This window comes from Sander lucioperca, chromosome 19 (genome assembly GCF_008315115.2).
Source record: "Sander lucioperca isolate FBNREF2018 chromosome 19, SLUC_FBN_1.2, whole genome shotgun sequence".
NCBI classification, from domain to species: domain Eukaryota; kingdom Metazoa; phylum Chordata; class Actinopteri; order Perciformes; family Percidae; genus Sander; species Sander lucioperca.
Window position 1 is genome coordinate 28,656,209 of NC_050191.1, and position 12,547 is coordinate 28,668,755.

Genomic DNA, 12,547 nt, shown 5'->3' on the forward strand with positions numbered 1-12,547 from the left:
ACCAAGTCTTAACCCTCAAACAGACCTTTAACCTTGTGGGGTCCAGCATTTTGGCCCCACAAAGCTGTCGGGACCCCACAAGTATACTGGACTCCCGGTTTTTGGACCCTACGAATATAGTTAAACAAGCACACAGAGACAGACACACACACAGATTTATTTTTTTTTTTGTCAAATTTGACCGGAGGACAACAGGAGAGTTAAATCAAACGGCCCTCAGCCAGCCCCCCCGCCCGAACACATCCCACCGATCAAAATGAGAGGAAGGAGCTGCGTTCTTGCCGGACCGTCAGTCGGCCGACGCAGGCTGTCTGGTACGCTGCCTGACAGTGAAAACACACCGGACACGGAACGTAGATACGTGGGAAATACCACGCCTGGCCATTCATACCGGACACCAAACGATGCTGGTCACAGAACGCAGGATCCTCTCTTTAACAAAAAGGTGTCTGTCTGTCTGTCTGTCTGTCTGTCTGTCTCTCTCTCTGTCTGTCTGTCTCTCTAGTGTGTGCGTAGTGTGTAGTGCATAGTGTGTAGTGTGTGCGTAGTGAATAGTGTGTATAGTGTAGTGAAGTGTGTAGTGTGTGTGTGTGTGTAGTGTGTAGTGTGTGCGTAGTGCGTAATGAATAGTGTGTATAGTGTAGTGTAGTGTGTTGTGTGTTGTGTGTGTGTGTGTAGTGTGTAGTGTGTGTAGTGTGTGTGTGTAGAGTGTAGTGTGTATGTAGTGAATAGTGTGTAGTGTGTGTGTAGTGTAGTGTGTAGTGTGTAGTGTAGTGTGTAGTGTGTGTGTGTGTAGTGTAGTGTGTAGTGTGTGTGTAGTGTGTAGTGTAGTGTAGTGTGTAGTGTGTGTGTAGTGTGTGTGTAGTGTGTAGTGTGTGTGTGTGTGTAGTGTGTAGTGTGTGTAGTGTGTGTGTAGTGTGTGTAGTGTGTAGTGTGTGTAGTGTAGTGTGTGTGTAGTGTGTGTGTAGTGTGTGTGTAGGTGTGTGTATGTAGTGATAGTGTGTAGTGTGGTAGTGTAGTGTGTAGTGTGTGTGTGTGTAGTGTGTGTGTGTAGTGTAGTGTGTAGTGTGTGTGTGTGTAGTGTAGTGTAGTGTGTGTGTAGTGTGTGTGTAGTGTGTGTGTGTAGTGTAGTGTGTAGTGTGTGTGTAGTGTGTAGTGTGTGTGTAGTGTGTGTGTAGTGTGTGTGTAGTGTGTAGTGTGTGTGTAGTGTGTAGTGTGTGTGTAGTGTGTGTGTAGTGTGTGTGTAGTGTGTAGTGTGTAGTGTGTGTGTAGTGTGTAGTGTGTGTGTAGTGTGTGTGTAGTGTGTGTGTAGTGTGTAGTGTGTGTGTAGTGTGTAGTGTGTGTGTAGTGTGTGTGTAGTGTGTAGTGTGTGTGTAGTGTGTGTGTAGTGTGTGTGTAGTGTGTAGTGTGTGTGTAGTGTGTGTGTAGTGTGTAGTGTGTGTGTAGTGTGTAGTGTGTGTGTAGTGTGTAGTGTAGTGTGTAGTGTGTAGTGTGTGTGTAGTGTGTGTGTAGTGTGTAGTGTAGTGTGTAGTGTGTGTGTAGTGTGTAGTGTGTGTGTAGTGTGTAGTGTAGTGTGTAGTGTAGTGTGTAGTGTGTAGTGTAGTGTGTAGTGTGTAGTGTAGTGTGTAGTGTGTGTGTAGTGTGTAGTGTAGTGTGTAGTGTGTGTGTAGTGTGTGTGTAGCGACCAGGCCTAAATGCTCCTCCTACACTAACACCAGTATCCTCCCTTCACCACATTAAGACTAATATAAGCAGTATTTATATTATATATTATTATATATATTATATTATAGTCTACTTTAGTCTGTGACCCAGGCTCAGCTCTCTGATGTGAAAGCCTCTTACTGCTTTATAGTCCATTATATATGTGATATATTTTGAACATCATCTGTGTTTTCCTTCTCATAGGATAAATAAAAGGTTTTTCCACCATTAATTGGTGCATAAAAGTGTATCAGAAAGCAGGAAATGAAGTCTTTGAGGCTCAAAGTAACCCTGGGGGAGGACACCCAGACCCCCCCCCCCTTTCCTTTCTGGATCTCCCAAAGGAAATTTGTGGAAACTTTGTGGTGCCCATCTGTTTGGTTTATTTTTACAATGTCTAAATGCACACTGCATCACCATGTTGCCTAGTCCTTAGTTCCCAATCCAATGCTTCAACACCACTGTACTAGGCTACTACTAGGTGTCCCGACTGGAGTGCGCTTCTCTGTTTACGTTTCGGCGCAGTACTACTAACAAACTGCAAAGTAAAATTCCGCCGCTGCTGAGAAACTAGTCCCTCAAAATGTAATGCGATCATTGAGATGCAAGGGTAGTTTAATTTCTAACATTATTCTACCAGTCCTTCCAGAAAAATGCAGAGTTCTTTTGTGATTGTTTTGGGGAAAATATATCCTTGATTATGCGGCACGTTTTCTTAAAAAATGTGATGGAATATGCGGGATATTTATGCAATTTTATGCGATGAAATTGCGGGAACTTGCAAAAATTGTGGTTTCATCGTTGCTTCATCGCGGGGTTTGCAGCTTTTCGATGATGTTCACGTCGCGTAATGACGTCTCTGGTGCTTCCACACGCAGACAAACTTTGATAAAATCCATCCATGGTGTTTAGAGTGAGATACGGTTTCTGAATGTGTCCTGCCTTCAGTCTCTGGGTGAGCTGGTCAAAATCTGCACGGCTTTCTACGTCACTAGCCGAGACGAGGGGGCTAGGGGGCTAACCGTTAGCATGCTAGCTCGTTCTCAATGTAAAACACTGCTACAACACACACTAGTTCACCCTAATCTACAAAAGAACTACTTCCATGTCCCCGTTCTGCAGGTATTCCACAAAGTTGGAAGTGCGCCCTCGTTTAGAAGAAGTCTCCCGGCTAATCCTGCCTTGTACTACTGAAGTTGGAGAAACAGCTAGCTAGCTCATGTAGTCCTTACCTAGCTACTGATCATGTGATCTTACCTAGCTACTGAGCATGTGATCTTACCTAGCTACTGAGCATGTGGTCTTACCTAGCTACTGAGCATGTGCGACTGCCAACAAAGATGTTACAGCAGTGAGAGGTCTCACTCTGTAGCTAAAACAGAGACCTGAACACAGGGTGAAAAGAGGAGCTGCAGCAATGTGCAGTACAACTAAAATATTAAATTAAACCATGTAAACCTATTCTGATACAACCTCTAAAATACAAGACTGCAGGGGGTACGTGTCCCCCTAGGGGTACTCTGGAGGACTGCAGGGGGTACGTGTCCCCCTAGGGGTACTCTGGAGGACTGCAGGGGGTACGTGTCCCCCTAGGGAGGAGCATCTCGCTGCAGTCTGCGGGAAGGCGGGGCTTGACATCAAGCCCCGCCCACATCCAAGTCAGTCACTTTTTTTTTTTTAACCTACATCGTCTCCCCAGACGCTCGAACGGACCAAGACGGTAGCAAAGCTGATATCCTCTTGTTTCACATTAGATGACAGAAAGTGATGTAAGCTAAACACAAACGACATTTCATGCAACAACAGTGAACTGTAATTGGGCCCGTGTACTTTTTCGTTCATTTGATTTCCGACTTTGAAACGAAAAGAGTGGTTCGGAAATAACGTAAGACTGCTCCGGTGAAAGCCTTGTTATCATGAGCTTCTGGGGCTAGCTGCTAGCTAGCTCGGAAGCTACATCTGATCATGGCAGGCAGGTTGCTAATTAGCCAATGCTAAAAAGTATGGAAGTAGCCTCATAGACTGTAGTTTCCCCTGCTTTCTATCAATATTCCTCAGTATTTGTCTTTTGGTGTAGTTTGCTAACATGCTCGTAGACATGTAAATGAACTGTTTGCGTGCTAGCTAAGTCAACGGTCAACACCTTTTATATTGTAACGTGAAAGCTCAGGCTGCGTTAGCTTCAGCTAAACCACAGCAGCAACTTGCACTGCTGTTAAAATGCAACTTCAACCCTCGGATATAACGGTAATCAGACCTTTTGAAATATTTAGATTAGGTGTGTTACTGTGCAGGTAATATCCGAGGAGCATCTGGCATGATTGTGAGTTCTACTGAACCAGACAGAGAGACCATTTAAAGGCTCAGGAACCCTTTGCAGGGGTTTTGGATTAATTAGCTGATTAGAGTGGGACACTTTGAGCCTAAAATATTGAACCTTTTCACAATATTCAAATTTTCTGTTTTCATAAACTGTAAGCCATAGTCATCAAAATTATAACAAATACAGGCTTGAAATATCTCGCGTTGCATGTAATAAGTCTTTAAAATTACAAACATATGTAGCTGGAAGCAGCAGCCTGAACGCATCATGGAAAACAGGAGAGTTCAGCTCTCAGTCAGAGAAGAAACACACAACACACTCTTTTCTCTGCAGCGTTTTCTCGTTTTTTCTCTTAAAAACGATTTCATCTCAACTTCTCCTCTTTGATTAACTCACTGCCAGCTCCAGAATAAATCGGCTTTGACTAAAAAGTGGCTTTAGAGACTAAAACAAGTATATTTAAAGACTAAAATGTGGATTTTTACATTTTAAGTTGAATTACTGAAATAAATGAACTTTTGCACAGTATTCTAATTTTTGGAGTTTCCCCTGTATGCTTCTGGTTCACCTGTTAATTGTTAAAGCAAAATCGCCCCTTTGTACATTTGGTTGTGACTGAATTCTTGCTGTTAATATGAAAGTCCATAACGAAAAACACCATTCTACTTTTGAGGGCTAAATTAAATGAAATATGGCTCGTTTTCCGTTTGATCACATTGTCATCAATATTAACAAGGTTTAAAATGACCCATTTTTCAAATTTGGATATCATTTCAAAATCAGAAATCAGTAGTAACTACATGAAAACTTCACTGTTGCATGAAATATCGTTTGTGTTTAGCCTACATCATCAGTTTCTATCTAATGTGAATCAAGAGGCTATATCAGCTTCGCTACCAGGCTTTTTTGTCTTCAAAAAACTTTATTATTCAAGTACAGATCCATAAACACATTGAAAACATTAAATGCATACGTACATACACGACAAAGGGGCGCATTAAATTTACATTAAAAGAGGTTGTAAGGCATTGTAAATGTTCAGAGTCCGGATGGCTTTCTTATTTGTCAGTCCTTTTTTAAAGTTTTAAAACATAATTTCATGTCATTTTTAAATTGGTGACTAGCCTATTCGGTTTTCTTCAGATCATTTACATTTATAGATATAACATTTTCAAATAAAATTAAAAGATTCAAAATAAAAAAACATGGCATTTATCCAAATTTCTTCATAGTAAAAAAATTCTACCAGGCTGTCTTGGTCCGTTCGAGCGTACGGGGAATGACGTATGTCGGTACACGATCCGTTCTGCACATGCGCAAAATGTTCGCGCATGCGCAGTTGTACGAGGATTTACGACACTGCACGATCTGTTCCACGCTTCCGGTCGACAGCCAAGCTAACGTTAGTTTAGCTAACGGCTCATTCGGCTAACCGCTAGCTGATTGTAGCGGTCTGCCGTTAGCCTCCACAGGCAAGCTAACGTTAGTTTAGCTAACGGCTCATTCGGCTAACCGCTAGCTGATTGTAGCGGTCTGCCGTTAGCCTCCACAGGCAAGCTAACGTTAGTTTAGCTAACGGCTCATTCGGCTAACCGCTAGCTGATTGTAGCGGTCTGCCGTTGGCCTCCACAGGCAAGCTAACGTTAGTTTAGCTAACGGCTCATTCGGCTAACCGCTAGCTGATTGTAGCGGTCTGCCGTTAGCCTCCACAGGCAAGCTAACGTTAGTTTAGCTAACGGCTCATTCGGCTAACCGCTAGCTGATTGTAGCGGTCTGCCGTTGGCCTCCACAGGCAAGCTAACGTTAGTTTAGCTAACGGCTCATTCGGCTAACCGCTAGCTGATTGTAGCGGTCTGCCGTTGGCCTCCACAGGCAAGCTAACGTTAGTTTAGCTAACGGCTCATTCGGCTAACCGCTAGCTGATTGTAGCGGTCTGCCGTTGGCCTCCACAGGCAAGCTAACGTTAGTTTAGCTAACGGCTCATTCGGCTAACCGCTAGCTGATTGTAGCGGTCTGCCGTTGGCCTCCACAGGCAAGCTAACGTTAGTTTAGCTAACGGCTCATTCGGCTAACCGCTAGCTGATTGTAGCGGTCTGCCGTTGGCCTCCACAGGCAAGCTAACGTTAGTTTAGCTAACGGCTCATTCGGCTAACCGCTAGCTGATTGTAGCGGTCTGCCGTTGGCCTCCACAGGCAAGCTAACGTTAGTTTAGCTAACAGCCAATTCGGCTAACTGCTAGCTGAGACAACATGTAATAACTTTAAAAGACCCTCAAAATAAAACTTGAAAATAACCGTTAACATATATAACAAACACCTAACATATATAACAGCTGTTACGTCAGTTCTACTTTACTTGTGCTCATTTAAAATACAATCACTCAATACTTGTCTTTATTGTTATTACTGTGAAGTCTTAATTTAGCTGTAGCCTGCTTTTCCCATTACGTTTGAGTTAACGTTATTTTAGACTGAATCTAGCTGTCAGCTAGCGGTTAGCCGAATTAGCTGTTAGCTAAACTAACGTTAGCTAACAGCTAGGCTAGCGTGGAACAGATCGTGCAGTGTCGTAAATCCTCGTACAACCGCGCATGCGCGAACATTTTGCGCATGTGCAGAACGGATCGTGTACCGACAACGTAAGCAAAAAAAATGGCTGACTTGGATGTGGCTTGACATCAAGCCCCGCCTTCCCGCAGACTGCAGCGAGATATACTTGTCCCCCTAGTGGTACTCTGGAGGACTGCAGGGGGTACGTGTCCCCCTAGTGGTACTCTGGAGGACTGCAGGGGGTACGTGTCCCCCTAGTGGTACTCTGGAGGACTGCAGGGGGTACGTGTCCCCCTAGGGGTACTCTGGAGGACTGCAGGGGGTACGTGTCCCCCTAGGGGTACTCTGGAGGACTGCAGGGGGTACGTGACATTTTTTGCAAAATGTTTTTCAGTTACAAGGCTGGAGTTACTTCTACTGTGCAAGTTTGTCGCATTTTTCAACGTTTTTGTCGCCGTTTTTGAAGGTCTTGTCGTTTGTTTTGACCTATTCTTGCCTTTCTTCTTTACGTTTGTCTACTGTCTTATTTTCTTCAAAGTTCTTGTCACTTTTTTCAAAGTTTGTCGCTTATTTGAATTTGAATTTGAAGTTGAAATGTCTTTAATGTCCCCAAGGGGCAATTTGGTTCACAACATGTAGCCAACACATAAACATTAGCACAGAAAAACCACATAAAACCTAAAATAGTAAATAGATAAAAACATAAATACACATGTACACTACACTTAAAAAGATGACAAATATATGCTGTGAAATGGACCTATAGCTTATTAAGAAACCCAACAGCTGATGGTATAAAAGATCTCAGGTATCTGTTAGACCGGGCAACTTGTTGTTACTATTTCTGGCCTATTCGTGCCTTCCTTCTTTCTTTCTACCGTCTTTTCCCAAGATTGTTTTCACCTTTTTCCATCATCATCTAATGGCGTTTTTCCATTACATGGTACCTGCTCACCTCGCCTCTACTCGCCTCTACTCACCTCGACTCGCCTCGCCTCTACTCACCTCGACTCGCCTCGCCTCGCCTCTACTCACCTCGACTCTACTCGCCTCGACTCTACTCTACTCGCCTCGACTCGCCTCTACTCGCCTCGACTCTACTCTACTCGCCTCGACTCGCCTCTACTCGCCTCGACTCTACTCTACTCGCCTCGACTCGCCTCGCCTCTACTCGCCTCGACTCTACTCTACTCGCCTCGACTCTACTCGCCTCGACTCTACTCACCTCGACTCGACTCTACTCGCCTCGACTCTACTCGCCTCGACTCTACTCACCTCGACTCGCCTCGACTCACCTCGACTCGCCTCGACTCGACTCTACTCTACTCGCCTCGACTCTACTCGCCTCGACTCTACTCACCTCGACTCGCCTCTACTCGCCTCGACTCTACTCGCCTCGACTCTACTCACCTCGACTCGCCTCGACTCACCTCGACTCGCCTCGACTCGACTCTACTCGCCTCGACTCTACTCTACTCGCCTCGACTCTACTCGCCTCGACTCTACTCTACTCTACTCGCCTCGCCTCGACTCGACTCTACTCGCCTCTACTCTACTCTACTCGACTCGACTCTACTCGACTCTACTCGACTCTACTCGCCTCGACTCGCCTCTACTCGCCTCTACTCTACTCTACTCGCCTCGACTCTACTCGCCTCGACTCTACTCGCCTCGACTCTACTCGCCTCGCCTCGACTTGCCTCGACACACTGTGCGTCCGTTTTCCATTTCAGATTTTAGTACCGCCTCAGCGTGGCTGGTCGTCTAAATGCCGGCTCCACGCACACACCAGCGCACAAGTATAACATCAGGCCACTTGAGCTTGTTCTACAGTTCTGTGGAGGCTCCACCAGAGCTTTCTCCGTAGCCTGTGTAATATGTGGCCTGATGTTTATACTTGTGCCCTGGTGTGTGCGTGGAGCCAGCATGTGTGTGTGTAGTTAGGATACGGTGAAAGCTCTGCTGGAGCCTCCGCAGAACTGTAAACAAGCGGCGCCGCAGTAAACTGCCGTGACCTAACGTACACACACACAGAACGTGGAAGGTATGTTGATGCCAGAAGACACATTTAGTTTCTAAAGAAGCTGGAGGCAGCAAAAAAATACACACAGCTGGCTAAACTATTTAAAAATAGCGGGTTTGTTCAGGACACCCCCGTCTGTCGCTTTCACGTCACCTTTTCGGCTCGCCTCAGCTCGCTGGGAACCTCGACTGAGGACGTACTAAATAAAGTAGGGCTGCAACTAACGATTATTTTCATAGCCGCTTATTTTCTCGATTAATCAATTAGTTGTTTGATCTCTAAAAATGTCAAAACATGGTGAAAAATGTGGTTCAGTGTTTCCCAAAGCCTAAGAGGACGTCCTCACATGTCTTGTTTTGTCCAAAACTCAAAAGATCTTCAGTTTACTGTCCCAGAGGAGAGAAGAAACTAGAAGATATTCACATTTAACAAGCTGGAATCACAGAAATCTGATTTTTTTTAATAAAAAAATGACTCAAAACGATTAATCGATTATCAAAATAGTTGGCGATTAATTTAATAGTTGACAACTAATCGATTAATCGATTCATCATTGCACCTCTAAAAAAAAAAAGTACCTGTCAGCAGGTACCAGGGACTTTATTTCGTAATGGAAAACCAAAAAAGGCGAGTAGAGTAGAGTAGAGTAGAGTCGAGGCGAGTAGGTACCATGTGATGGAAAAGCACCATATATGTTCTCCAGGACCAAGGCTGTAGTTTAGTAAATCTATCTATCTCTGACAGCGCTGTATTCTGTGTTCCTGTTCCTCTTTTTCTGACAGCGTGCCCTAAATCTACCTCCACTTCACCGAGAGTCCAAAGGGAACTAACTTTTTGGACTTTAAGGACTGTAGGAGAGAATACAGCCTCTCCGAGCGTTGGATTATAAACATATGTAGCTGGAAGCAGCAGCCTGAACGCATCATGGAAAACAGGAGAGTTCAGCTCTCAGTCAGAGAAGAAACACACAACACACTCTCTTCTGTGCAGCGTTTTCTCGTTTTTTCTCTTAAAAACGACTTCATCTCAACTTCTCCTCTTTGATTAACTCACTGCCAGCTCCAGAATAATCGGCTTTGACTAAAAAGTGGCTTTAGAGACTAAAACAAGTATATTTAAAGACTAAAATGTGGATTTTTTTTTACTAGAAAGTAGCTTTAGAGACTAAAACAAGTATATTTAAAGACTAAAATGTGGATTTAATGACTAAAAAGTGGCTTTAGAGACTAAAAAGTATATTTAGAGACTAAAATTTGGATTTAATGACTAAAAAGTGGCTTTAGAGACTAAAAAGTATATTTAGAGACTAAAATCTGGATTTTTTTGACTAAAAAGTGGCTTTAGAGACTAAAACAAGTATATTTAAAGACTAAAATGTGGATTTTTTTGACTAGAAAGTAGCTTTAGAGACTAAAACAAGTATATTTAAAGACTAAAATGTGGATTTAATGACTAAAAAGTGGCTTTAGAGACTAAAAAGTATATTTAGAGACTAAAATTTGGATTTAATGACTAAAAAGTGGCTTTAGAGACTAAAAAGTATATTTAGAGACTAAAATCTGGATTTTTTTGACTAAAAAGTGGCTTTAGAGACTAAAACAAGTATATTTAAAGACTAAAATGTGGATTTTTTTTACTAGAAAGTAGCTTTAGAGACTAAAACAAGTATATTTAAAGACTAAAATGTGGATTTAATGACTAGAAAGTAGCTTTAGAGACTAAAACAAGTATATTTAAAGACTAAAATGTGGATTTTTTTGACTAGAAAGTAGCTTTAGAGACTAAAAAGTATATTTAGAGACTAAAATGTGGATTTAATGACTAAAAAGTAGCTTTAGAGACTAAAACAAGTATATTTAAAGACTAAAATGTGGATTTTTTTGACTAGAAAGTAGCTTTAGAGACTAAAACAAGTATATTTAAAGACTAAAATGTGGATTTAATGACTAAAAAGTGGCTTTAGAGACTAAAAAGTATATTTAGAGACTAAAATTTGGATTTAATGACTAAAAAGTGGCTTTAGAGACTAAAAAGTATATTTAGAGACTAAAATCTGGATTTTTTTGACTAAAAAGTGGCTTTAGAGACTAAAACAAGTATATTTAAAGACTAAAATGTGGATTCTTTTTACTAGAAAGTAGCTTTAGAGACTAAAACAAGTATATTTAAAGACTAAAATGTGGATTCTTTTTACTAGAAAGTAGCTTTAGAGACTAAAAAGTATATTTAGAGACTAAAATCTGGATTTTTTTGACTAAAAAGTGGCTTTAGAGACTAAAACAAGTATATTTAGAGACTAAAGTCCGTTGCACAGTTTTGATGCTTTTTATATGTGAATGTAAGTTGAAATGAACAGCTGTTAACTGAATAATAATAATAATAATAATAATAATGATAATAATAATAATACAGTGTGAGAGACGGTTTCAGAGGCAGGCGGAGAAACACTAAAAGTTGCTGCTGCTGCTGGAGGAAACATGAAGATGTTCATTTGGGTCCAACGGAGACATGTTAGTTAATTTAGGGACTAAGAATGAGTTGGGGACTAAAAAGTGGCTTTAGAGATAAAACAAGTATATTTAGAGACTAAAATGTGGATTTTTGACTAAAAAGTGGCTTTAGAGATAAAGCAAGTGGAGTTGGAGATATAACAAGAGGCTATAGAGACTAAAAAAGTGGATTTAGAGATATAACAAGTATATTTAGAGACTAAAATGTGACTTTATTGACTAGAAACAAGTATATTTAAAGACTAAAATGTGGATTTAATGACTAAAAAGTGGCTTTAGAGACTAAAACAAGTATATTTAGAGACTAAAATGTGGATTTAATGACTAATAAGTGGCTTTAGAGACTAAAACAAGTATATTTAGAGACTAAAATGTGACATTATTGACTAGAAACAAGTATATTTAAAGACTAAAATGTGGATTTAATGACTAAAAAGTGGCTTTAGAGACTAAAACAAGTATATTTAGAGACTAAAATGTGGATTTAATGACTAATAAGTGGCTTTAGAGACTAAAACAAGTATATTTAGAGACTAAAATGTGACTTTATTGACAAGAAACAAGTATATTTAAAGACTAAAATGTGGATTTAATGACTAAAAAGTGGCTTTAGAGACTAAAACAAGTATATTTAGAGACTAAAATGTGGATTTTTTTTGACTAATAAGTGGCTTTAGAGAGTGACATGTACAGTTACTCCGTTTTTCAGGTAAAATATAATATTTGAGAACTCACATGTGTTCAGTGGAGCAGCTGGTCCTCGTGCAGAATCATCTCCCTCCCAAAGTCTCAGGAACTTTCTGTCTTTCTTTTTCTTGCACTGAAAAGTTCCGAGACTCCAAATTAACAGAATCCCCCCAAAAAAATGTGCCGCGTGCACGCTGTCAGAGTCTGCAAAAGTTTTGGAGACGGATGGAGAGATGGAGAGAAAACAAAGAAAGAAAGAGGGCTCGGGTGTGTTCGCTTTAGAGATCCAGACTCCCCGGCGGCGACAGCGGTGTGAAGACGTTTCCACTGCGGGAGAACCAGCGACCGTTCGCGGGGAAATAGAGGAGGGTCTGAGGCTCGAGTCGGAGGCGCCGCGATGTCAAGCTCAGACTCGTGACGCAATGCACTTCCGGTCATACCTTTCAAAATAAAAGGAGCCGAACACATGTGGAGCTGACATTTCAAAATAAAACCGGCCCGAACCAGTTTCGGGTTTCAACGTTTTTGGCGCTTTTTCGAACGTTTAGTGACGTTTAATTTCGGACATTTTTGGCTCTTTTTCAAACGTTTAGTGACGTTTAATTTCGGACATTTTTGGCGCTTTTTCGAACGTTTTTTGATGTTTATTTTTGGACATTTTTGGCTCTTTTTCAAACGTTTAGTAACGTTTAATTTCGGACATTTTTGGCTCTTTTTAAAACGTTTAGTGACGTTTAATTTCGGACATTTT

General features: G+C 41.7%; 1 protein-coding gene across 1 annotated transcript in view; it reads right to left on the bottom strand.

Annotated features, from left to right (window-relative positions):
• Nucleotides 1–12,187, bottom strand: part of LOC116045384 (adhesion G-protein coupled receptor G6-like) — a 76,104-nt gene extending 63,917 nt beyond the window's left edge. The window contains exon 1 of the mRNA XM_035995081.1: nucleotides 11,845–12,187. Coding sequence (XP_035850974.1) covers nucleotides 11,845–11,846 — 2 coding nt within the window. The 5' untranslated portion in view covers nucleotides 11,847–12,187. The remainder of the gene's footprint in view (nucleotides 1–11,844) is intronic.
• Between the last annotated feature and the right edge of the window lie 360 nt (nucleotides 12,188–12,547).